The sequence below is a fragment of the Triticum aestivum genome, chromosome 1D (assembly GCF_018294505.1).
Source record: "Triticum aestivum cultivar Chinese Spring chromosome 1D, IWGSC CS RefSeq v2.1, whole genome shotgun sequence".
In the NCBI taxonomy this organism is placed as follows: domain Eukaryota; kingdom Viridiplantae; phylum Streptophyta; class Magnoliopsida; order Poales; family Poaceae; genus Triticum; species Triticum aestivum.
Genome location: NC_057796.1, coordinates 489935330 through 489963190, shown reverse-complemented (window position 1 = coordinate 489963190; position 27861 = coordinate 489935330). Strand labels below are relative to the sequence as shown.

At 41.4% G+C, this 27861-nt stretch overlaps 2 protein-coding genes across 2 annotated transcripts; both read right to left on the bottom strand.

Annotated features, from left to right (window-relative positions):
• Window positions 1–344: 344 nt before the first annotated feature.
• Window positions 345–18856, bottom strand: LOC123161465 (maturase K-like). Its single transcript, XM_044579302.1, has 2 exons — window positions 18742–18856; window positions 345–1093 (listed from the first exon to the last, which is right to left on the bottom strand). The coding sequence occupies exons 1-2, from the start codon at window positions 18854–18856 to the stop codon at window positions 345–347; spliced, it is 864 nt and encodes a 287-aa protein (XP_044435237.1).
• LOC123178773 (putative disease resistance protein RGA1) lies at window positions 18729–25304 on the bottom strand. Its single transcript, XM_044591498.1, has 4 exons — window positions 24869–25304; window positions 23208–24368; window positions 19872–22472; window positions 18729–19419 (listed from the first exon to the last, which is right to left on the bottom strand). The coding sequence occupies exons 1-4, from the start codon at window positions 25166–25168 to the stop codon at window positions 19402–19404; spliced, it is 4080 nt and encodes a 1359-aa protein (XP_044447433.1). The 5' UTR covers window positions 25169–25304; the 3' UTR covers window positions 18729–19401.
• Between the last annotated feature and the right edge of the window lie 2557 nt (window positions 25305–27861).

Here is a 27861-nt window from a genome sequence, read left to right as displayed (position 1 = left end):
AACTGTATGAGAAGTCTTTGCTTTCTGCGTTTTGCATCCATCGATACGGGTACGGCACAGCTGCACACCGGGATAGTTTAAGTCTTCTTAAAGCTGTTTGATTCAATAATCCAACCGCCGGCGAAGAGAGTAGGACAGCGAGCCCAACCAAAACGTGCATCCACACATTAGCTTTCATCGACGTTATTTTTTTCTTTGCGGGTGAGCTTTCATCGACGTTGGAACAACATAGGTGGCATTACCTGCGATAGATTGTTTGGAGATGGCAAAGTGGAGTCTACCTGTTTCAAAATATTAAGGGAAAACTTTGTTTTTGCCACTCTAGAATTGTTCTCTTGTCACTCTTATCCCAAAGAAGGAGGGGCTATATACAGATTCAAGACTTCCACCTGGTTAGCTTGGTTCATGGGATGGCGCGTATCCTCATCAAGTCGCATAAAAGTTCGTACCGTGCTTTTATGTTTCCGAGCTAAAGTTCTAGCGCATGAAAGTCGAAGTATATACTTTAGTCGATACAAAGTCCGTTTTTTCGAAGATCCACTATGATAATGAAAAAGATTTCTACATATCCGACCAAATCGATCAAGAATATCCCAATCTGATAAATCTGTCCAAATGGGTTTACTAATAGGATGCCCCGATCCAGTACAAAATTGAGCTTTTGATAAGTATCCTATGAGGAGAGTAGCGGGGACTATGGTATCGAATTTTTTCATTCGAGTATCTATTAGAAATGAATTCTCCAGCATTTGATTCCTTACTAACAAAGAACTTTTTGGTACACTTGAAAGGTACCCCATAAAATCGAAGCAAGAGTTTGCTAATTGGTTTATATGGATTCTTCGCGGCTGAGTCCAAAAACAGAAATAATATTGCCAGAAATTGATAAGGTAGCATTTCCATTTCTTCTTCAAAAAAAAAGTGCCTTTTGATGCAAGAATTGCCTTTCCTTGATATCGAACATAATGCATAAGAGGATCCATAAAGAACCATAGGGTTTTCCGAGAAAAACCAGGTGCTTGCAAACAGGGTTGCGCCGGAGCTCCCACTGCTCGTCGGACCACACCAAAGTGCTTTCCTGAGGGGCTGAACCCTTCATGATAATTTCATGCTAGCTAGTCCAAGCCACAGCCTGCAAGCTACACACACTTGAATCTCCGGCTTGCTTGATTAAGTTGGACATTTCCAAGGCTTTTGATACGGTGGATTGGGCCTTCTTGCTTCAAGTGCTCACAAAGAATGGGTTTCGGTAGGCGATGGAACTCGTGGATATATATGTGGACTACTATCAATGACTACAACGCAGATTATGGTGAATGGCATCCCGGGGCGCAAACTCTTCAATGGCCAAGGCCACCGACAGGGTGATTCCCTCTCGCCACTACTCTTTCTGCTCGTCATGGAAGGCCTCCATCACCTATTAAAATACGCCACGGCTAACGGCTTCCTCACGCCGCTAGCTCCACGAGGTCTAAACCACCGGCTTTCCTTCTTCGTTGATGATGCGATGATGTTCCTAAAACTGGAGCCAAACGATGTGGAAATCTGCATGGCAATCTTGCACGATTTTGGGGTGACGTCTGGTCTCAGGATCAACCCCCGCGAAAGGCAGCGTCATTCCTATCCAATGTTCCGAGGACCAATTGGGCCTTATCCGTGACGGGCTGGGCCCCAAACAGCGAGGCTGGTGGAGCCATGATCCATAGCCGGATTCGGAACCGCCCGCCGGTGCCGATGCCCGGGACTTGCACATCGTCCATGAATGGAGGAAGAGGGGGGCGGCGGCAATACATGGAGATATGCAGAGTGCCATGTGGACGGTGTCAACGCCATGCTCAAATAGTTGCGGCAAGGAGAACGGACGGTCAGCCCGCTTCAATGTGGCGATGGGTGGGGAAGAGGAGCCATGTGTGGTTACCTCTCACCTGGGTGTGCATTTCTTATAAGTGTGGAGTTTTTTTTTTAGTTGCAAGCTTTATTCTCTTGGTTGTCTAGTTGCTGATGCTTGGATGTCATGGTAGGACATCTGGGGGCTGGATGGGATCTGAAGAATACTTGACCTGTTTTATTGGTTTCCTTTCATGAAATGAAATGAAATCGGGGGCATGCCCCTCAATTCAAAAAAAAGCCCGCTTCAATGCGACAGAGCAGCCAGAGTTCGTTTCTCGGGACGACGGTCTGCATTGAAGCGGTGTGGCCCATATGGTCTAGCACCGCCCTCAAATCCTATCACATCATGAGACATCAGTGTTGGCTGTTGCGGCTCTGGGCCGGCATACGTGTTGCGCGAGAAGCGGGTTGTTCGTTGCAGAGATAGCGTGGGAGAGGGTCTTGGGTGGGACCTGGCTTCCTTTTGCAGGAAAACGGATGTCCGGACCGATCTACAGACGGATGGGGTACCACATTGGATACCAAAATGCGTCCGACCAACACAGTCCGGACAGATGCGAGTGGTTTGAGGGTCCGTATTGGAGATACCCTTATGTCTGCTCGTGGAAATACTTGATAGAGATGCACCAGATGGATTTTATTCAACATGTACGAAGTAGATGTATGTGTAAGGTATAGTGAATGTATATATCTATCTTTGTTGCGTGAAAATTATTTTATTACTCAACCTTCATCGATACAATCACGAACGACAATGTCAAGGACTTCCTTTGGTCCAGACGCAAGCTATACAACAGTTCGAGCTTGAATACTCCCAAAAGTATTCATGAAATGACTACCAGAATGTTGTCTACGTTGTATACGAGTAATACAGGAATTAGGCTCAGCTAGACAATCCTTAATCTCCTGACCAAAAAAGTATTTTTTGATCTATTAGTATCTCCATTTTGCACCACCTTCACAGCCTCGAGACTATCTGATTTAACATCGATGGGAAGATCACTCCATTTAAGGCAAGCACGATACCCTCCTTGATTGCAAAAAGTTCAGATTCGAGAACATCATCACAAGAAAATAAGTGCTGATCTCAGTTCTGTTGAGGTGTTCATTTCCAATCTGAATCGGCACCAATATGAAAGAAAGATGGATCATGCTATTGATTAAGGTTGCATTCTAAATAGCATTTTTAAATGGTTAAATAACATCATATTCAAACTCTACATATTTTTCTAATCAAATTACATATATAACAAGTTAAATTTGGATTTACTGTTTAAATGATATAGATATTTTAAAAAATCATTTAATATGTACTGCGGGTTGATTAACCCAATTATCAGGGGTATCCTGAAAAGTGATAATCTGACTTAAAACCGGGATGCGGGTTGATTACCAAAAATATCAGGGTGTTTTCTACAAAAATGAACATCTGACTTAAAATTAGAATGCGTCTTCATTACCAGTAACTTAGGGGGGTTCTCTGCAAAATTGAATAACGGGCCAAGAATGCCTATTCTCTTTATTAGTAGGTCTAGATGTGTTCCTCCTATCCGTCTTGAATTTCTTTTAGATTCCCGCTGTTTTCCATTGAAACAAACCATAGGTCTCGAGCTACATAAAAACTGAAGAGCAAAGCAGAGGGAAATGAAAAGAGCATCGAAGTGTACAAAAAGTTCATACGAGCATGATTCCTCGCAACAACCAAAATATACAAGCACGATTGCCATTGAATTATTAAGTTCCTTTCTTACCTAATGGAAATTATTGAATTCCCTAAATGGGTTGTTACTTTGATCAACTCCCAGCTAGCTCACTATTTTGGGGATGATTATGAGGGTCATCACAAATACCACTTGGTTGCTTGGGGTTCTTTATAACGATTAAAAAAGACTACGGGGGTTTGCTATGACCAACATAGCTCATTTGAATATATGTTTGCTTGCCACTTGGGTCAAGAGATACCACCTAGATGATGGTAAAATTTGAAATAGATTGTGGATGCTAAATATAGGACACATAATCCCAACCTATTCTCTTGTTCTTCAATTGGTGTTTCCCCTTTCTGGTAAGATGTTATTTGGGCTGCTAATGCCACTAAATTTGGTTATTCTTGAAAGGTTGGCAATGGCCAGAAGATCAGATTCTAGGAGGACCAGTGGTCTGGATCCTCTCTACTCTAGCTACTCAATTCTGGGATATTTTGTTGGGGAACGTAGTAATTTCAAAAAAATTCCTACGCACACCACTACAAGAATACCCCTTATAAAGCAACGCACATTCTACAACTAGCTATACGTTGTAAAATTCATAATAGATACGCATATGAAAGGTTGCACGTATGCGTTGCAGAATGCAGATTTACATCTCTTTGACCCTATCGTGGGACATATACCAAAAAAACAGGGAAGGAGAGAGGGATGCGCGAGAAACAGATCCCCCGATGCCCTCCTCTCTCCCAAGTCGCCGCCACCAACCGCCTCATCACCCTCCTCTCCCCCTTGCCGCCGGCCCTCCCCTGCCCTCCTCCCACCTCGCAGCTCCGGAGGCTACCGGATCCGCCGCATCACCCACCCACCCACCCACTTATCCCTCTCACATCCCATCTCTCTCTCTTGATGCGACTCCTCATTGCGCCACCTGCGGCGGCTGATTCAGGCGATGTCCGGCAAATCCCGCCATCGCGAAGCACAGCCCGACGTCCCCTCACACCGTGGCGCCCTTCCATGCGGCTAGATCCGGCGGTAGCGGCCACCAAAGCCCACCCGGCCGCGACCTTTCCCCGATGGCTAGGGCTTCGGGCGTCGGCTCAGGCGCCGGTGGCCATGGCGTCGTCTCGTCCGGTGAGTGAATTCCCTCCCTTGGCTTTGGCCTCTCTCTCTTCCCTTTTCTCTAACCTCTGTTCTTCTCTTCTCCTGAGACGTCTCGGTATACCCCCCCCTCCCCCGATTCTATTGCTGCTAATCCCTGTCAAAAAAGTTTGACCCTTGTGCAATTCATTGACGAACACTGATAGGCCTATAGACTGACTTCCTATCTCCGTTGATTTACATTTATGCACTGATTGCTACTCTATTAAATTAGTAATTATTAGATATCAATGGAGCATCAAATTTTTAAAAATTCTTATACGCTGCTAAGTGCTAACTCATCCATCCTTGGTAGATGAGTCGTTAATCCTTTCTATTTTTTTTATGTAGAGAAGCACTACTTCTTATATGCGGACCCCATGTTAAATAGTCTATTACAAGAGTTACAATATTTAAAGAGGGGTCCAGTCTTAATAGATCTCTGTATTGCAGTTTTGATGAGTTACTAATCAAAGTTTTTGTTGCAATTTCACACTTTTTGGGAGTCTGATGGTCAGGTTATTCAGGTGGAGGTAGTAGCTTGCTAATGGTGGCTTTCACGTCCAGCGCAAATACTAGTGGACGTGGACCTGTTGGGGAAAGCACGTACATCTTTGTGTTTAGTGAGCAGGTGAATTAATAATCCACATTGTTTCTTCTATGATGTTGCTTTGATGCTGTTGATATGATTCAGAACACTGATAAATAAGACAGTACACATTTTCTTTGTCATTTGGTTATGTGATTGTCCTCTCATACACTGGAGGAGGGTAGTGGAGGCGAAACTGGGCCACGACCTCCCTTCCAAAATTACAAAAAGAATTTTATACAAAGTTTATTCACTACTTTAGCACAGCCCAGGAGATAATGCCCAGTAGCAGTCTAGGAACAGCGTCCATCCCCGATTCTCCACGGCTCCGATAGACTGCTCCTGCAGGGCTAGATCACTACCAGGGCACAGCTATTGTGAACCATCCTCCGCTGACATGATTTGAGCGACCGACCATTGCGAACTCGTCCGTTCGTCTGATGACCTCCTTGGCTCCTCCTCTTTATCGACTTGTCTATCCCCTTCTTATCGGTCGGAGGCTTGGAGCTGCATGCCGCTGACGCCGGCAAGCCACCACGCCGGATGGATGACGCACCAGCACTTGTGCGCACTGGACCTTAATCCTCTTGCTGGGTTGCGGCTCCTTGTTGATTGAAACCAAACGCCTTGGACACTGCTGGTTGGTGCTTCGTGCTTGCCTCGCTAATCGCTTGGTTAGTTTACTACAGAAAGTGTATGTCCTATTTTTTGATTGGAACGGAGAGAGTAACTGAGAAGCGAGGTGTGATGATAATTTATTCATATAGATGTTCACTGCATCGGTTAAATGCTGGAAAATTTGATGCATTATAAATTCCTGATTTAGATATATAGCAACAATGGAAACGACATATTGTTTAGTCATATAATTATGGGATCCCTACAAATTATCGCTTACACATGTTCTATGATGAGTAGCTTTTTCATGCATATTGTGTGTTTTTAGATGGATTTGGCCCCCTGTTGTGTTTTGGTCACGCTCCGCCACTGCTCTCATAGCATGCAGTTATTATATATGCAATTGGGTCAAGTCAATGCAAAGGATTCATCTATACCAAGTACTTATCTACTAATCTAAAAAAGATACTTATCTACTACCGCTGTACATCATAGTGTAAAAAAAACTGAATCCCAATACCCCACTTAGATGCAACCCACACCTGAGCTTTATGCATGTTCATGTGCAAACATTCATATACTAAAGCTTGCAGCAAGCACACGCACATATACACCGGCAGCAGCTCACTGTTAATCATCATATTAGTCATTCATTAAATAGAGGCTCAGTGTTTGTTTGTGCGCAGGTTTCCGAAGAAAGAAATACTCAATGCCATTCGGTGGTTTTCAATGTGCCAGTGTCTACATTCATAGTACATCATTGAGTTTTACCTTCAACTAAGACTATTTCCGTTGAGGTGATTATTTATTTATTCCTTTATTGCTTAGATTAGCTCTAACCATTTTTCAGCCTTCTTTTCTGCTCTTATTCAACTATTTATGTACTCCTATCTCACCAATTGTGTACCTATTGTTGTGTGTAATTTAATGTGAGGCACCGCACTCATCCGTTCCAGCACTGCCGAGATGGAGGCGACATCACGGACGGCTGGAGCTGCGAGTAGATTTGTCCAAGATACAGCAGTGTTCGTAGTCATAGTTCTGGTAACTGTCTGCGATCTCCATATGTTAACTGTTTGCGAAGACGGAAATGCAAGTAATGTTCTTCTTAGATGCTCTTGCCTTTTTGATTTGTACATTGCTAAAGTGACCACTGAGCTCATACCACTTTGATTCATAAATTGCTGAATTACCCTCATGAACTCTTGCTGTCATGGTTTGTAAATTGCTGAATTTCCCATTATGTCGCTTGCACTGTTCCATACAAGCAGTGTCTATTATGATTTTAATCCGTCAACTAAGTAGGTACTATGTTATTAGTGGCTTGCTTTTAGGCCACAACCACATCTGTTTATTTTTCTCCGAGTCTGTTTATGTTTGTTTTGTGACCTGAGGTAGTATATTGAGTTGTAAGGGAATACTTTCAGGTCACAACTTTTCTTTGTAATAGTTGTAATCTAGGCAGGCAACCAATGTTTCGAAAGTAATGACCCATTGTAAGAAGTAATGTTTCCTATTTGCTGGGCAACCCATCACTATTTGCATCATGTCAATGCATTGTGTATTAACAGTTCATTTTGTTATTTTGTTTGTAGATTCAAAAGATATACGGATGATTATATGGGTGCGTGGCAAGTATACTGCAATGATGATGATGATGTTCCCGGTTCACGATGAAGACGATGATGGCTGTTCTCAGTTTTAGTTTAGTTGTAGGGATGCTTTTCCTGTTGGATGATGTTCCTTGGTTAAGTTTTAGTTTAAGCTGTAGGGATGTTGATGGATGATTTCAGTTTAAGTTTTGCTGTCAAGAGAATATTCAGGTTATGCATCACATTTGGATGTTATTCCTCCTGTAATATCAACTATTGTAATCCCACAGTTGTTTTCAATATATGATTTCTTCCTGTCGTGCGTATATTTTTTCTTCTGACTTGATATACATACTTATCATCATTATGTGGAGCATTAATTTAATTACTGGAAATATATAAAATATTATTCACATTTTATATGTAAAACACCTGAAGCGTTGCAAATTCTTTGTGGCCAAGCAATGGGATTTGAAATCCTGTAGATGAGATTTGAATTCCTCGACATTAACCACCAACGTATATGAGTGTAGTAAAAGTCGGTTTTATGTGTTGTACTCTTGCAACGGTTCCTTTTACCAACGGAAGTATAACCGTTGCATTATGCGCTAGCAACACTGGATAAGGCTACGCATCCAAAACCGTTGGTAAAGACGCTAGCAACGCATATATGGACATTTAGATACGGAAAAATGCGTTGCTATATGATGGGTCCTGTTGGATTAGGACTTGGGAGGGGGGAAAGAGGAGAGGGAGAAGAAGGAAGGGGGGCGCCGCCCCCTTCTCCTTGTCCTATTCGGACTAGGGGGAGGGGCGCGCGGCTCAGCCCTAGCCGCCTCTCCTCTCTTCCACCTAGGCCCATTATGTTGCCGGGGGGTTCCGGTAACCTCCCGGTACTCCGGTAAAATCCCGATTTCACCCGGAACACTTCCGATATCCAAACATAGGCTTCCAATATATCAATCTTTATGTCTCGACCATTTCGAGACTCCTCGTCATGTCCGTGATCACATCCGGGACTCCGAACAATCTTCGGTACATCAAAACATATAAACTCATAATATAACTGTCATCGAAACGTTAAGCGTGCGGACCCTACGGGTTTGAGAACTATGTAGACATGACCGAGACACGTCTCCGGTCAATAACCAATAGCGGAACCTGGATGCTCATATTGGCTCCCACATATTCTACGAAGATCTTTATCGGTCAGACCGCATAACAACATACGTTGTTCCCTTTGTCATCGGTATGTTAGTTGCCCGAGATTCGATCGTCGGTATCTTAATACATAGTTCAATCTCGTTACCGGCAAGTCTCTTTACTCGTTCCGTAATACATCATCTCGCAAAAAACTCATTAGTTGCAATGCTTGCAAGGCTTAAGTGATGTGCATTACCGAGAGGGCCCAGAGATACCTCTCCGACAATCGGAGTGACAAATCCTAATCTCGAAATACGCCAACCCAACAAGTACCTTTGGAGACACCTGTAGAGCACCTTTATAATCACCCAGTTACGTTGTGACGTTTGGTAGCACACAAAGTGTTCCTCCGGTAAACGGGAGTTGCATAATCTCATAGTCATAGGAACATGTATAAGTCATGAAGAAAGCATTAGCAACATACTAAACGATCGTGTGCTAAGCTAACGGAATGGGTCAAGTCAATCACATCATTCTCCTAATGATGTGATCCCGTTAATCAAATGACAACTCATGTCTATGGCTAGGAAACATAACCATCTTTGATCAACGAGCTAGTCAAGTAGAGGCATACTAGTGACACTCTGTTTGTCTATGTATTCACATATGTATTATGTTTCCGGTTAATACAATTCTAGCATGAATAATAAACATTTATCATGATATAAGGAAATAAATAATAACTTTATTATTGCCTCTAGGGCATATTTCCTTCATATTTATCCCTTGCTAATGAACATAATGTTACTATTAGAAAATTTTGGGACGGTGTCTAGCTTAAAATTACCTTTAGGAGATGCTTTACTCGTGAGTTGTCGATAGTGAAGATTCTTTAATTTGGAACTATGATCCTATAGGTATTTACACTGTTAAATCTTTCTACAAGATTATCAAATTTAGGGGGATTCTTCCTGTTAACACTCTTGAAGTGTGGCGTTTGAAGAATCCTGCTAGAGCTCATATCTTTCTTTGGTTGCCTGCTAATAATAAGATTCTCACTAGAGATAATCTACGCAAAAGGCAATGTGTAGCTGATCAAAGTTGCTTATTTTGTTGTGAAGCTGAATCCTGCAAGCATTTATTTCTTAATTGTGTTGTTTCGATTGAGCTTTGGAGAGTGATCACTGGACTCATGGGGTTTAGAGATGCTCCTAGTATGGTGTCTATCTCAAACTGGTGGTCTTGGGGTGATAAAAACACTGATGCTGATATTGTTCATGCAGCAACCCTTTTGGCTCTGATAGAAAATTGGAAATGACATGTGTTTTAGTTATGCTATTTGGTCTGGTATGCATGCTTTGTGGCACAAAACTGCTCCCATCCTGTCTTTGTGGGAAGTATTGTGTGTTCAAATATATTATCTGCCTCTTTCTATCAGTTCGGACTTTTGAATGAGTTGGTTGATGCATTAGTTCAGTATGGCATCAGAGCTGGGAGGTCATAGGTTTAAGACTGCCAATGTAGTATAAAAAAACATTCTACGGCCTACATAAATCTCACGTCTAAGGATTAAATAAGCCTGGACGTGAGGGGGTATTGAAATGTATTACTCACCTCTCTCTATCATTTTAGACTTTTGGATGAGTTGGTTGGTGCATGTATTCAATACTACACTCTGGACTTGCCAAGGACCCGCTGACCGATATGGTGAAAAATTGAACAAATGGTCAGGTACCCACCTTTGTTGATGTGTCCGCACCGTGACTAGTTCTATTGAGATACTCTAGCTCCCTCTGACCTAGAGCAGGTGGCCTCTAAAGACATGCCGGTGTTGGTCTTTACTTCTTTCCCAGCAGATCTTAGAATAGTCGGGCACCCCAAATCGTCCCCACACGTCCTGGCGAACGCCCGAGTCATTGAACGGTCATAAAAAATCGACCCAGCCAGACACCTTAAACCGGGCTTACAAAGTCCTCACAAAGTCCTATTTTCTCTCAGTTACATATATGTAATGACATCAGCAATACAATTGAAGGATGGATTATCTGATGGGGCTAAGAAGTAGATCGATTAATCAATGACATGTGGAAAGCTACAATGCCGCACTGGTTGGACGAGCTCCATCAACCGTTGCTGCATTTCATACTCCCAATGCTTGCGCCTTGTATATTTGTATGGAAAAGAAGATTGGTGGAAGTACTACATATACATAACCAAAATGCAACCGTGTTTAGAGCAATACAAATGATTTTTCTGTGTGTAAATAACAGTCCAAGACACTGCAAATACTATTTGGTGAGCCATGTGATTGCACTTGGTCATGTACATTACAAACTTAACTATATACAAACTATCCAAAGATGAGTGTGCATTATTCTTACCAAGGAAGCTACGGAATCAATGTCAAATTTAGTTGGTTCAGGGGCATGTACGGAAATCACCTGCACTTATGATCGCAGCAGCATCAGTCTCTCATCAAATCTACTCAACAAGAAGATGAACATATGTCTCGACTAAACTAAAGATGCAACATAAATGGTAATATTTTGGCGACCTCCTGATGCATAAGTGGGGTGGGGGTGGGGGGCACCAGCACCCTCGCATGAGTCAGTCGAGATTGGAGGCATGATCCCATCACTGTAGAAGGGGGGAGGCTGCAGTGGCACATTTTTATTCCGCTGCAAGGGGTTGCCCGCACCGTAGTCGTACGCTCTTTGAGGTTCTAGATGGATTCAAATGCTTGTTTGCTTCTTTTACCCCATGGCTACAACAATTAAGTTACAGTCTGAAGCAAATAGTTGATATAAGAAAGATATTCTAATATGAAGGTATATCAATACTAACAAAATATGATCATGATCAGTAGCAAACTAACATGAAAATTACATTCTCGACTAGAGATTGTATTTATACTTGTCCCATGTGATGCTGATGGTGAGAACTACCTACACTTTGGTGAATGTAAAACATGTTGAACTTAATATAAGTACACTACTCGACCTAAATATTTGATGCCAATTCATATATGTCGGCTGGGCTAATTCTGTAAGGAATGACACAAATGTTTTAGATACTTAATTCTTCAGTAGTATACCAAATAATCTGCAATCTGCAACTCCAGCGCGAGGTTGAGGTTGGGGCGCTCGGCCGCTGTCGCGCCCGTCGGCGAGACACCATACACGCCAACGCACCAGCACGAGCAGAGACATCACCCGCGCCCGGCATACATACACGGGGTTTGTCCCATCCGCGCCGGCTCCTCCCTCTCCCTCCCCCTCCCCCACGCCGAGGAGAATCGAACCCAGGATCTCACGTACTCGGTAATCAGCACAAACCACCCGACCACAATGCCTGACATGTTAACCCCCCCCCCCCCTTTCCCTCCTCTTCTTCTTTCCTTTATTCTCCTTTTCTTTTTCCTTTTTTCTTGTCCTTTTATTTTTCCTTTTCTTGTCGTTTTTGTTTTTACTTTTCTTAAATTTCGTGAATTTTTTTGAAATCAATGAACTTTCTCTAAATTTCTGAACTTTTTTGGAATTGATGAACTTTTTTTCAAATCCGATGAACTATTTCATAATTGTTGAACATTTTTGAAATTCAATGAAAAAAATTTAAATCGATGAACTTTTTCCAGAATTGATGTACTTTTTTCACAATCGATACTTATTTCCAAATTCGATGAACTTTTTGCAAAAAAAAAATTACTTTTTTCAGAATTGATGAACTTTTTTCACAATCAATGAACTTTTTTTCAAACTCACGAACTTTTTTCAAATTCATGTATGGCTTTGAATTTGTGAATTTTTTCAAACCGTTTGAACATTTTTTCAATACATGAGCTTTTCGGCATGTTCATGAACTTTCCTTTTGAAATATGTGAACTATCAATTTTTTGGTTCACATCTCAAAAAACACGTTTTGTGCAATAAATAGTCTGTCTGCTATTGAGTTTAAAAGGTCTGCGATGTAAATAATCAGTAGCACGTAGTAGCGAGTGGTTGGCCTTACTAGCCACTCCTCCTAGGACCGCTAAAAAAAGCCACTCCTTCTAGGTCCCTCTGATGGTAAGCTATTGTGCTTAAGGTAAGCTATTGTTCTTAAAAGGTCTGCGCGTCCTACTTGAGGCTATTCGAGCCGGGTTTTTTTTTTCCTGTTTTCTGTTGTTTCTTTTATTTTTTTCTCCATTTTTTTCATTCTTTCTTGAATTTTTTTTCTTTGCTTTTTGTTTTCTTGCATTTTGTTTCTTCTCCATTTTTTTGTTTGGTTTTATTTTTTCTTCTGCATTTATTGTTTTTCTTTTGTTTTTGTTTTCACTCTACATTTTCGTATGTCCCAAAAAACATTTTTTAATAAGCGATCAACTTTTTTTATAGACATTCAACATTGTTCGAACGCTTATTCAACATTTTTCAATTACTTGTTCAATATTTACGTATTTCAATATTTTGTAAATACGTGTTCAACATTTTTCAAATACTCATTCAACATTTTTTAATAATTACTAGCACATTTGCCCGTGCATTGCAACGGGAGACTTTGGATTGGCACGACCTTTTTCGAACACCTTGGAGCGTCGCTCGTCCATTATTACGAGCTTCATGAGTCTGACCGAGCCTGGAAATCGCGAGTTCCTCCAGTCCCTAGAGCGACACCGCGATATATAGATCAGTTCGTATGTTCTATGTCATTTTGGCCGCTGTTTGACTCTTGATCATCCTGTGAGTCACCTTATGTTGTTTTCCTTTGACTGATCCAAGAATTTAACAATCTTTATCTTGCATGTCATGAATCCCATTTTTTTAAACCAACGGCTCATTGCTCCAGCCTTCTCAGTGATCATAATGGCGTTTCGTGTGCATCATCCTTTGAGTCACCTTGTGATTATGTTTTTCGTTTTGCCTATCCTTTATCATGCATGTCATAAATCCCTTTTTTTGAACCAACGGGGCTGCCGCATTGCTCTAGCCTTCTTAATGATCGGCTTAATTATGTATAAACCGGTGAAAATAGTGTGCAAGATAGCAAGATGGGTCTATTAATGGGTGAACAGATATAAGAATATTGATTATAGGATTGTTATACACTGCCTTGATGGGCCATAGGCATATCACTGCACACATGACAACTGTAGCTGCTTTGCATACCCATGCCACCACCACACCCTATGTCTGCACGCCCGCAGCATACTACAGCTGATTTGCTCGCCAAAAAGACATGAACTCGACAACATCCTTGCGCCACAAGAAAAATCGTCTTATCTTTCGAAATGAACCAGGGGCCCTTAGAAATCACAGGCAGGAGCCAACAAAGGTGGTTGCCACTTGCCACTGCGAGCATCCACTTAGGAGGTCAGGGGTCGAATCCCAACACACTTATTTTTGTTTCTTTGTTTACACACACACAGGTCTGTTTGGGTCAAAAGGGACCAGGCGCCATTTATAAGCGCAGCCATGAGCTTAGTGAACTGCTTGGCAGCGCGTGACTCCACACAAGAGACCAACGATCGAATCCTTGGCTTGAGCCCTTTATTTTATTCTTTTTTCTCTGTTTAATAATTCGAACACACACGTGGCTGACTTACGAAAGATCATAATAGGATGAAAAAAGTGGAAAAACAATCCGTACTTTAACCTGTAATATATATAAGTGTTATTTTCAAAACAAAAAGGAAACCAATGTGTTTGTGGGCGGGTTTGACTCTCATCATACTCTAAAAGGAGAAGGGATTCTCCATAGACGTGTCAATCGTCAATCTTTATGATTAACAAAAAATCAAAGGGATTCTCCATAGGTTATGTGCATGTTTTATTTTACGTAAAGTTGTGTAGATGTACTTTTAAATCTCAATCGTCAATCTTTATGATTAACAAAAAATCAAAGGATATAAATGCATGACTTATGAAGAACTATGAAAGATTCCGTCCTTTATTATTAGGTATAGATATAGATTCAACATTATCAAATACTTGTTCAACATTTTCAGATACTTGTTCAACATTTTTCAAATATTCGTTCAACATTTTTCATACTTGTTCGAAGAGTGTTTTGTAATGTGTGTGTAGAATATTTTAATGTATAAGGAAAAGTACAAATATATAGCAAAAAATGAGAACAGAAAATAGAAAAAAAAAAAACAGGTCGCGGCCTCCTGCGCGGCTGGGCCGGCTCATCTTGGGCTCCCCCCAACGCGAGGGTTTGCCCGTTCGTGAAGGGGTGCTCATGCATCCACACTTGGGCCGGCCCAAAGCACGCCGCTTCACTCATTTGCTGAAGAAAAAGAACTTCATTCGTTTGTTGTTGAGTGATCGCTGGGTAGCTGCTGACTGGTCGTGGTTGACCGGTCAACCATTGACTTTTGATACTCTTTTTAAAGTCTAAAAAAATCACAAAAAATCAGAAAATTTCATAAATTAAAAAATGTTCATGGATTCTGAAAAAAGTTCACCAACTTTCAAAAGTGAATGAATTCAAATAATCCATCAATTCTAAAAAGAAAATCAGAAATTTGAAAAAAATCATAGATTTTGAAAAAATGTTCAAGGATTTTTTAAATATTTCATGAATTTGAAAAAGGTTCATCAATTTGAAAAAAGTTCATCAAATTTGAAAAAAATATTGATTGAAAAAATTTCCATGATTTTGAAACAAATTACAATGGCTTTGAAAAAAGTTCATCGATCTTGAAGAAAGTTTATCAAAAAATAAAAAAAAGTTCATTGACCTTGTAGAAAAATTTATTAATTTGAAAAAAGTTCAGTAGTTTTGAAAAAAAAATCATGAATTTGAAAAAGTTCATCGAACCAGGAAGAAGGAAAAGTAAAAAATAAAAAGCGAAAAGGAGAAAAAGAAAAGTGAAAAGAACAAAAGGTGTAAAACGATGTAAGGAATTTGATAATGTGAGGTGTATGGTTGGTTAGTGCAATGTCGTTTCAATCAGAAGGTCGGGGTTTCGAGTCACAGAGCGCACACACTCTTTTTGCGGGTTAAAAACAGAAAAAAGAAACATAGATGGCCGGCCCGGCTCGCAAGAGGGGTGTGCGCCCGTTGGAGAAAAGCACTATATCGGGCTAAAGCACCAAATAGGGAATGCGAGGAGCAAGGGTCGGGATGAACGAAAGCGATTGTGTTAGATGGACCTGGTAGACTATCTGGGCCCTTTTTCACAAGCACGGAGACACGGCGGACAGCCCAATGAACCAATATGTTTCAATTCGGCTTCCGGAGTAGCGTCCGCTTCGACGGCTTCTGTTTTAATATGAAGCTGAAAATTTGAACCTGCTGGCAATTAACAATCATTGGATGGCCAAAAATGATCCAAACACCAAATCAGATGGCTCAAGATGCTGATAGGATGTTTGGGCATGGAAATGGCTCTGTTTTACTGTCCTAAAATGACACATAGCCATGATAGAAATTGACTGTGTTCATTAATAAGCGAGCTACAAGTTTAACAAGGCGATCAAAAATACTTATTAAACTCACTAGATGGATATTCTAGCAAAGCTTTCTAGGCTTTTGTTGATCAACTAGAATGTTTGCTGGAATTACAATTTGGTCATGGGGTGTGCCCAGCAAAATATGTCTCCCAAACGAAAGAGAAATACCGATCGAGCCTAGCTAGCCTATGAGCTTCAAAGTTCCACCCTCTAGACTCAAAATCAAGATTACATGAAGTAAAAGTAGAAGAAGTTTGCAGGATCTCCTTAATGATAGCTCCATAACCCCCCTGCTCCTTGATGAGTATGTTGTATCACTTGTTTGCAGTCCGATGCATCTTGAATGAACTGCATCCCAAGATCCTGCACTAGAGATAGTCCCTCCCTACAAGCAATCGCCTCGAGCGACAGAGGATCGACCAAGCCATGTATCACCAACATGGACGAGCCCAGAAAAGCACCATCCCGGTCTCTGCATACCACTATTGTTGTGCCCCCATTTTGATCAGTCGAAACACCCGTGTTGAAATTTATTTTAATAAAACCATCGGCAAGAGGGATCCACCTGAATGTCGCATTAGACTGCACCCTTTTTGATGTCTCCTCTGTCTCTAAAAAAGGTGTTAGCTGTTCCAGTTCTGTAATGAAACTAGCCACAATTCTTTGAGTTTCATATGGGCTCTGATTTATCCCTTCGTGGATAAGTTTCCTCCTAGCATACCATATTGCCCAAAAGTGTAACGGTCATCTTTTTCAGCTCCTCGTGAGTCAATACTTCCATCATGGAAAAAGGACATGCATGTGCCGAAGGTTCCGCTGTGGCAATCATATGTTCGAGAAGATCATGGTCTACAAAGGCCCATACACATCTTGCCATATTGCACGCTAGCAGGCTGTGACACCAAGAGTCTTGGGACCCACACACAAAACACTCCTCATGATGAGACATTTTCCTGTGTTTGCGGACATCTTCAGTAGGTAGCGAATTTTTTGACAAACGCCACAAATTTTTTTGAATCTTTGATGGTACCGCCACCTTTCTTATAGTTTCTTCCAGGCCTTTTCATTCTCAGTATTGTTCGAGGATCCTGCCTTCTCCTCCAAACAATCTTCCCTGCGTTTCTTTGTTTCCACGATCATCTTGTATGCAGACTGAACCGAGAAGATTCCATTCTTCTCGAAGCCCACGACCAGAAATCCTCCATTACTCGTGTGCAGATAGGAATCTTAAGTATTTCCGCTGCATCATATGGAAGAAAAGTTTGTGCGACCAATGCACTGTTCCATCTTGCATTTCCTTGGTCTCTCAATTCTGACAGTAGTTGAGGAGGATCAGCAACTAGCGCCACTATAGGCCTCATGTTCTCCCTACGTGGTAACCAATTCATATCCCATATGTTAGTTGTATTTCCATTGCCTACTCACCTGATTAGGCCTAGCTTCATTGTATCATGGCCTTCTAACATGCCTCTCCAAATCTGTGACAGGTGGTCACCCAGCTCTGCTGACAAGAACTCACTATCTGGGAAGTATACCGCTTTGAGGATTCTACCACTAAGAGAGCTCGGGTTCTAAAGTATCCTCCATGCCTGCCTTGCCAGAAGAGACATATTAAGAATTTCAAAATCTCGAAAGCCCAGGCCTCCCATATATTTTGGCATGCTCATCGAGTACCATGACACCCAATACGGTTTATGTTGTCCTTGCTTACTACGCCACCAGAGAAAGCTTTAAACACCAAAGTTAACTGCTGGCATAAACATCTGGGATGTTTAAAACATGACATGGAATAAACTGCCAGTGCTTGGGCTACTGATTTAAGTAATACCTCTTTACCAGCTGAAGATAGGAGCTTTTCCATTGAACCTTTTATTCTGCTCCATAATCTATCTTCAAGATATTTGAAAGCTCCTCCCCACATCTGAGGGCATACCAATGGATTTTTCATCTGGTTTCTCATTTGGGACTTGCAAAATATTCGTAATGTTCACCCTTACCTCCTTAGGGCACCCCATACTGAAGAAAAGGGAGGATTTATCTTTATTTATTCTCTGGCCCGAAGCTTTTGCATATGTCTCTAACAAAAGAGAAACATCCTCAGCTCCCTCATTATTTGCTTTAAAAAAAGCAGGCTGTATGTACTGGTGGAGCCGATGATGCCACTTGGATGCCACTAAGATTAGATGACTGAACACTGGTTTTTAAAAGGCACAAAAGGCCCTCTACTACGAGCAAAAAGAGGTATGGTGAGATAGGATCCCCTGACAGATTTCACGTGTTGGTTTAGCATCAAGCTTCTGCTCATTAAATAGTATTAAAAAAGAAACTGAGGTGACCACACTCATAACAATATTGACCCATCTGTTTGTAAATCCCAGTTTCAACATAACTACCCTCAAATAGGTCCACTCAGATGGATGAACCAGTCCAGTCATTAAACTGGACTGGTCTATTCGCAAAAAAAAAAAACTGGATTGGTCGGCGGTGGGCTGGGCCTAACAGATGGATCGCTTAACCAAATCGAGCCCAAAATGGGTACCGATACCAATAGGCTGGTACCCCTCAAACAAAAAAAAAAAAATAGGCTGGTCCTCTGTTGCTGAAAAAAAAAGACTCGTCCTCTTCACTGCTCGATCCCCAAATCCCAGAGAACACGGCGCCCAGCTCGCCGGCCGGCCGGAATACTCCTCCGCTGCCCACTTCCTCCAAGCGGGGGGCCTGCCGTAATTCTATCTCCTCCATGCATCCCCGGTATGAGAGGATGCGGGTGATTGAGGTCACGCCACGCGCGCCTCGTCGGAGACGCTTGGTAGGCGGAGCTGCTGGCCGACCAATCGGGTAAGACGATGACCACTGTTATTGTACTACTGTCATGTGACCATGGTATGGTTAGCACCAAGTAACCTTGCAAAATACGGTTCCTCTCCCGGATTACAAGTAACACCAGTCGAGGACAATTGTACAGGATGATGACGTGCAGCCTGGCCCCCCATGGAAATCAATTTGGGGGCTCAAGACCCCAGTTCCATGCTGCAGATAAGGTGATTGTGAAATAGTGTTAAACCCTACATTTAAGATCAAATCGAGTGTCCATGACATGTTTAAGATCATGAAACACCAAACCGTACGTTTGTGCAATCATGTGGAAGGTCCAAGAGGCTTGATCAATACGGTTGAATCTTGCAAACCTGTCACTGCTTCCCATAACTCTTTCTTTCTTTACTCTGGACAAAATCTGACAGGTCTTGCTTTGCAACTTGGTGGCTGTATGTACGCCGTCTAGGTCACTAACCCCAGTAAAATTCCTACAAAATAAATAATGATAGTTATTTGATTAGCTTGGATTCTGGTTCATATGAGTGATAAGAGTTATACATCAGGTAATGTTTTGTTCAAATCAACAAACAAATGGATCCAAGTGCAATGCACTGGCCGGTGCTGCAAATCCCAAAGTTACTATGTCCATCTCTACATTGGTAGTGGCACACAATCACTAGACGTACTCTAAAAATCATATAAGTCGTCTAATTGATATTGCCATATTTTGCAAACTGAGGTGTTATTTAACAAAAGGAAAAGTACTGGGAAAAGTGCATGACTATCCAATAGACATCTCCGCATCAAAGAACCCAATAAGAAAGGCAAGACTGAATATATTATATTCTAATAACATCAAGAAAAGAACTTCAAGAAAATAAGAAAGAGGAAGGATTGCAAAATAAGATTAGTATGAAGAAGAGCGCCACAGAACACATACCTTCTTTTCTATGTGAGCCAGCTTCATCTTGTTCTCCTCTAATTCACACCACTGCTCTAGTCCATGGCAGTTAGAAATGTCTAGTTCTTGGAGGTTTGTGAGTTGATGTATGCCCTGAGGCAAAGACTTGATACCATTACAATAACTGATACTAAGTCGCTTGAGAGAGGTGGGCAGGACACATACCCTTTCTTGGTTGTGACTGAGCTTCATCTTTCCGACCTCTGATTCAACAGCCACGTGCTCTAGTGCAGGGCAGTTAATAATTTGTATTTCCTGGAGCCTGGTGAGTTGTTGTATGCTTGCCGGCAAAGACCTCAAGACTCCATTGTGAGCTATGTTAAGTTCCTTGAGAGATGTTAATTCGCCTAACCAAGGCGGCAGTGTTATGTTGTTGCACAAGTTCAGTTCTAGTGCTTGTAGCTTTGTGAGTTGCCTCATGTTCTCATTCAACTCCGCTACTCCATCGCCACTTATTATATCTAGATTCTCTAGAGATTTGAGCTCACCCAACCATTTCGGTAGTTCTTCCATGTGTTTGTCTCCTAGGCATAGTGTCTCCACAGAGGATAGACGTTGGGTAATTTCTGGTGAGCCGGTTAGATCACCGCAGTTGTGAATTGACAAAGAAGGTAGTCCAAGGAAGTGTCGAAGCAACCTCCACTGATGCAGTGGCACCTTGCAGTATTGAACCGACAACCAAGTAGTTACAGGAGAAGAAGAGGAAGAAGCACTAGTGTGTGACACAGTGCATTCATCCCATGATGTCAACACATTATCACTGTGTTCTATCACCCAGGATTTTGATTTAGGCAGATGCGGTTTCATCCTTAACATGGGACAACCATGTATTTCCACTTTTTGAAACACGTGCTCCTCACTAGTGGAGTATGACGTGTTCCACTCTTCAAGGTTTGCCATATCTCTGAGAACTAGAAACTGGAGGTTTGGTAGTTGGCCCGCTAGCCAGGATGGAAAGCTGATACCATTATAAGCACATATCTCCAATTTCCTTAATGTGCTTGGTGGAACTAGTTTTTCTAGCAACATTTTGTCATCCACAAATCTCTTAACACCTCGAGTCCACTCCAGATTCAAGTCTTGAAGGCTTTTCTTTTCAATTAATCTTACATTATGTGCCTCTCCTGTAGACTTCACGTTTTCAAGTTTAATTATCTGCAGCTCAACAGGATATGTGGGTTGTAGCAGCACAAGATTGCTGCCGGATTCATCATCACCAGCACGCACAATAAATTTTGGTAATGATACTGTACTGCCACCAAGTTGAGGCTTTCTGAAAAAACGGTCACATCCCTTTAAATAAAGAAACTTGAAACTACCAATTGTATGTATACTTTCTGGTACCTTCTTCAAATTGCATCTCGAGAGGTCCAATGTATGCAACTTTGTGAGGCTACAAATACTTTCAGGTATTCTTTTAATATCATAATTAGCAGACAAGTCCAAATACTCTAGATCGGAAAGATTACTGCATATATGGTTGATGAGACTGTCAAAGGCATCTTCCTGCATGTTTCTTAGATTGGATAGATTTAAATACCGGAGTTTGGTCAGATCATCTGGCAGCAAATTGAGGCGTGTATATTCTAAATTCAAGTATTTAAGATTGATAAGACCAACTAAAGCTTCATGTAGACGATCAATCATGGAACAATGTGATAAATCAAGATGCACCAAATGTTTTAGACTCCCAAATAATCTTGGCAATTTCGTCAAATCTCGCCAACCTGATAAGTTTAAGTACTTGAGTTGAGTGAATCTGCCCAAAGCTTCAGGGAGCTTTTGAAGTTCACAATACCACGAAGATAAGTTCAAATACACGAGCTTGGTGAGGGCACCCAAAAATTCTGCTTCTTGACAACATTGAAGATAGGAGCTGTTTGATAAGTTCAAATACTGCAGTTTGTATAGGCCTCCCAGAGCTTTCGGTATGTCTCCAATATTTTGGCAGCATGATAAGTTCAAATACTCTAGTTGTGTGAGGCTCTCCAAGAACACCGATATACCTCCAACAGAGGAGCAATTTGACATATCCAGATGCACCAATTCTTGTAGCCTTCTGAATGATTCTGGCAGTTTTGCAATTCCAGAACAACCTGACAAATCAAGATACAGTAGACCCTCAATTTCTCCAATTGACTCTGGTAGTGCTAACATTGTAGGAGATCCATGAAGGTTTAGGTAAATTAATTTTGAGAGCTTGGTGATACTGTCCGGAATCTTTGCATCTTGGATTCTTGGAGCATTAAGATATCTCAGTTGCTTCAGTTCACCAATACAGTATGCCAAATTATGTATAGTGCACTCACTTAAGTCCAAGACACGCAAGGATATAGCGGAGGAAAATGCGGCATCATGGAGTTTATATTCTTCACAACCTAGAAAACGGAGTGCTCTTATCTTGGATGACTCCAATGGCTTGCGACAATCATTGAGCAATGCGAAGTGGCAGCAGCTTCCCCTAGTGTTGCCTTGTTTGCTAGAGACAAGTATTTCGTCGGCCATGACCAATCTTGCTAGATCGTGCACCAAATCATGCATAGTGAACAATGTATCATTTTCGAAATTCACTCCTATAGTCTGTAATGATAATTTAGCTATGTTAGTTTTAAATATTCCAGTTCGTATTCTGTATTAACACATTTATGGCATACTAAAATCAAATGACATGTAGCATGCAAGAGTCCAGAAAAACACACATGGTTGTGTAGGTTGACCACATTATGCCTCTAAACCCACAGGTCAGGCAATATATGGTGTTATTTCTAATGCTAATTAATCCTGGTAGTTAGTCAAAGCGAAGCACAAAGTACCACCTACTCAAGAGAGGTTTGAGAAGCTATGTTTACACGAGATTCTCTCTACACCTGAACATTGTTTTGCTGCGAGCATACTTTCATAATATTACAGGATATCCTTTGTTAAGTATCATACCACAGAAAAACATCAATATTCTAATGTATAGGGATGTTCTATGGGGTGTGTTTTTTGTGTGTATGAACCATGGACATGCAGTGGGAGACACTTAGAAAAACAACATCAATATTCTAATATCAAGGATTGCGCTAGGTTTTTTTGGTATATGAACAGTGGGCATCTTTTCAAATGCTATTTGGAAAATAGTATGTTGTACTGAGATGCACCTTTATGATGGAATACATCATCACAATAAACTTTATAAAAATATATTGTAAGTTGCATGGTCGTTTCAATGTCATGCAGTGTGTGTGATGTACATATACATCATGTGAGTTGCCTTACAACAATTCAGAGAAATCATTAAAACCATCAAGTATAAGTTATGAACTAGCTCACCAGTGCTGACTTTGAATGTTCAAGGAAGGAGAGCCCAAGAAGCTGCCTAATGCATTTCTCTCCAAGCTGCCAAGTGGATGACTTGCTCTCTGCCTTGATGAATCCCATTGAAATCCACTGATGAATCAGATCATCTTTAACTATCTTGTAACCTTTTGGAAAAATCGCACAGTAGGCAAAACATATCTTCAAATACGATGGCATAACACTGTAGCTTAACTTCAATGATGGAAGCACATGTGTCAAACTTGTATCTTCTGAATCAGATAAATTCCAGAAATCACTGTTTCTCACCGACTCCCATTCGTCAAACGGGAGAGAATGCAGCATGTGTCCAAGTGATTGGGCCGCTAAAGCCACACCTCGACACTTACTTGCAATGTCCTTCCCTATGTGCCGCAACTCTTGTTGGTCATATCTCGATTCAAAGTCACTCTTTTGCTTTATGATAGTCCAGCACTCGTCATCTTTTAGTGGTGCTAATTTGTGAGGTTGAATAGTACAAATTTTCTTTGCAATGTCTTCATAGCGTGTGGTTACTACAACAACCACCTTTCCGCTCTCCCCAACCTTTAACATACCCAACAACTCTTCCAAATGAGATTTATTGTTTTCCCACAAGTCATCTAAAACAATCAGAATATTCTTATTGGCAAGGAGCTTTTGAAGGTAATTGTCTATCATCTGCTTTTCAGTGTACGCAATCTCCCTATTTTTCTCTGATAGCTGTGATATTATAGAGTTACCAATTTTCTTCAAATCAAATGTCTGGGACACATAAACCCAAACTTGAGAGTATTCTTTGAATTGGGGACTATTGTAAACCATTTTTGCCAAGGTTGTCTTGCCAAGGCCTCCAATGCCATATATTGGAAGGACAGTGATCTCGTTTATCATGCTTTCAGATAAATAAGCCAATATTTTATCTTTCTCCTTGGTCCTCCCAACGATGTGTCTCTCCAATTTTGACGATGTTTCCTGTACATCAGTAACTGTTTGCTCATTGGCATTAGTGCATTCAGTTAATTTGAATTCCTTGTGCTGACCTGTTATCACCTCCAGACCCTTCCTCATCTTATTCATCTTATTGGCCATTGTAATCTTGGGACCAATTGTGAGACAAGGGATCATAATTATTGCCAAATATTTTTTGAAGGAAAACTGCAAAACAGTTGATTAGTTAGTACAATGTGAAATAGCCAGTTATATAGTATGGTATTACACATGCATCTGGCCAATAGGAAATTCCCTTAAAACATATAACTGTCACGTGCTCTTATTTACAAGATCCTCCGACTGTAACTGTCATGGTTAACACCGATGTTACCTTTAATGTTGTACGGAGAACTGGAGCTACTGCCTACTGGAGTGGTGGCGAGGAGCCGCATGCAGCATCATGCGGGCCAAAAGAAAATGCTATGGAATGTTATTGTGAAGACTGACTACCTAGTGTTGGTGAAGATCGATATGGAATGCTAAGGACGACCACATAGCCAAGATAAAGCCTATCCTCCAGCAGTTTCAAGAGCTTAGTAAGATACTGCTTTTGCACCCGGTGTATATGCCAATATGCAGCAGATACCAGTGTTATGTTTCTAGAAAAGAAAAGAGTAGCATATGCTAACAAATTAAAGAACATGGTTTCTCGTAGGGGCACGTACTTTCTGCGGTGACGGCCGGGCGATGGCTTGTGTGTCTGCTTCAAACTCATCTATCATGTCGGAGATCTCATACATGAAGTTCTTAAGCCGCTTCAGCCACAGACGCGTCACCTTATCCGTTATTGACCGCCTCTCAGCGTCCTCGAGCACGGCATCAACGCTCTCCAGTGCCATCTTCATCTTCTTGAGGTCCTCATTGAAGTTCTTCTGCAGTACGATCTGACTTCCGATCGCAGAGCCAATCTGCTCGGCCACCACCTTGATGATGGCAGCGGCAAGCATGCCGCCCAGCTCTGCCATGGCCAGCCACTGCTGGTGCTGGCGTCTCTCGAGATGAGGGTGTTGAAGGTCGCGGGAACAAGAATGGCAAAGGTAGGCGTTTCTTAGGTGCGCGATGGGAACTTTGTTTCGCGTGATGGATGGGTAATGAACAAAGCTGTACATATCATGTGCTTGCTCTGGTCTTGATCACTTTTATTATATTTTGTTGTTTGGCTTACTCTGATAAAGCACTGTTGTCACAGTTATTATACCTTTTTGATAGTGCTGCCAAACAGATGGTTTTGCATCGTCTGTATTATTGGCCCTGTTTAATGTGCAGCTTTCTGCATAAATATTGTTTTAGAAGGAGACACCCTTGAATAGCACAAGGATTAATCAACTAACCACAGTGGAGGTAGTTTCGGCTGATGCGCCGCCTAACACCACGTCGATTAATCAATTAACCAAGGTGGGAGTAGGTTTGGCTAATGAGCCGCCTCCGTGTTAACGTTTCCTGGTTTGGTCCAAGGCTTATAGGGTAATTTATTCACATGGCGTCCATCTAGAAGACACCTACAAGAGGGGTGTTTTTTTTTGGTTAATGGAGCTTTAGGCATTTGTGTTCAACAATTAGGCTTTTTTTAACCAATGTTCAACAATTAGCCAAACAGATGGTAGTAGGTCTTGACCAATCGTTTCAATAATCAACACCTTAGGAAGACCTACTCCAACCTAAACGTGCACCAACCAGTCACCCTTGATCAACGTTAGAACACTAGGCAATCTTCGATGATTGTTTTCATTATGCTTGAGATTTCATTATCACTAGGGTCAAACATTGTAATAAGGAAGCAAATAAAGTTGCTCATGAGCTCGCCAGATTAGCTAGATTTTCTTTGACTTCTGGTGGGTTTGAGGAACCCTTAAATGAAATTGTAACGATCCTCACAAACGATGTAATGGTTATTTCTAATGATTAAAGTTCCGATTTTAATTAAAAAAGGTTGAAACACTACAGGAAAAAGCTTTTAAGCCGAGTGTGCAAACCACTCGGTGAAGGTTAAATTCACCTCGGCAAAGGCTATGCCAAGTGTGACACTCCACGTATACCCATATCACCCCCCTAAGCACGATGTGCTCACTTTACAGCTCGGATGCCAATCCTTCTTTGCATCTTCAAGAACTTTTATCGATCCAAAGCCTTGTTGAGGATGTCTGGTAGCTGATCATCTGTCCAATTATAGTTGACTTTCATCTTACCTTCTTCCACGCACTCTCTTATGTAGTGATACATCAGCTCGGATGTTGACCCTTCTTTGCATCTGCAAGAATTTCACTCGATCCAAAGCCTTGGCGATGATGTCTGCTAGCTGACCATCTGTGCAAAACATAGTTGATTCATCATACCTTCTTACACGCACTCACTTATGTAGTGATGCATCGCATCAATGTACTTGCTGTTATCATGTGCACTGGATTCTCACATAGAAAAATTGTAGACTTGTTGATTGTTGTCAATTTTGTGCACCACTCGTTCGGGATCTCGACCCAAGAGATCATTGCATAGCCTCCCTAGCCACACAAGTTGACACATAGTGGCAGGAGCTGCAATATACTCCGCTTCATTTGAAGTCAATGTCACCACTTTCTGCTTTTGTGATAGCCAACTTACGATGCTTCTACCGAGGAAATATTCTAAGCCCAAGGTACTCTTACAGTCGTCAACAACTCTTGCCTTTTAGTATAACTATAGCCGAGTAGTTTTGTTGTCTCTTTCTTCTTCTTTGTCGCATAGACACAACCGAAATTTTCCGTCCCTTTGGCATATCTGAGTATATTGTCCACAACCGTTCAATGTTCCGTAGTGGGTGCTTCCCTAAAACAACTCACAATCCCAACAAAATAGGCAAACTCTAGTCTTGTGCTCAAGAGACACCTCAAACTTCTAACCACACTTCTATACTCTACTGCATCAACCGCACGTGCTTTACTCTTCTTGCTCGGTTTAGGACGATGTTCCATTGGAACATGTGTTGGATTGCAATCTTTCATGCCACAACTCTCAAGTACCTTCTTTGTGTATGCCTTCTGGCATAGCGTGACCCCCTCCAGCTTTTGTTGTACCTCGATCTTTAGGTAGTAACTCAATAGCCCTAGGTCATCCACTTGAAAAGCTAATTCATTTGTAGCTTGAAATTTGCAATCACCTCTTCATCTGCTCCAGTGATCAATAAGTAATCGACATAAATACCAACTAGTATACGACCCCTACCTTTTACCTATCTTTGTATATTGCATGCTCTAGTTGGGCCTTTCTCAAATATAATATATGATGATAATGTTATACTGGCCTTGCCACTGAGATGGAATTTAATTGGCTTTCTAATAAGTAATAACTGAGAAAATGATTGTGTATTCATGGTCCACAAATAGGTTTAAAAAATTGCCAGCATGATCAAACCACCTATTTTACGGAGCTCCTTTATTCATATGTGTTCCTCCTTTGCGTACTGCAACTTTTTTTAGTTTCCCGCCAGTTTCCATTGAAAGGAAAAAACATAGGTCCGGATAACATAAAAACCGACGAGCAAAGCTGAGAGAAATAAAAGAGCATCGAAGTGTACAAAAACTTCATACGAGCATGATTCCTCGCAACAACCAAAACATACAAGCATGATTGGCATTGAATTATTAAACTACCTTCTTACCTTATGAGAATTATTAATTCCATA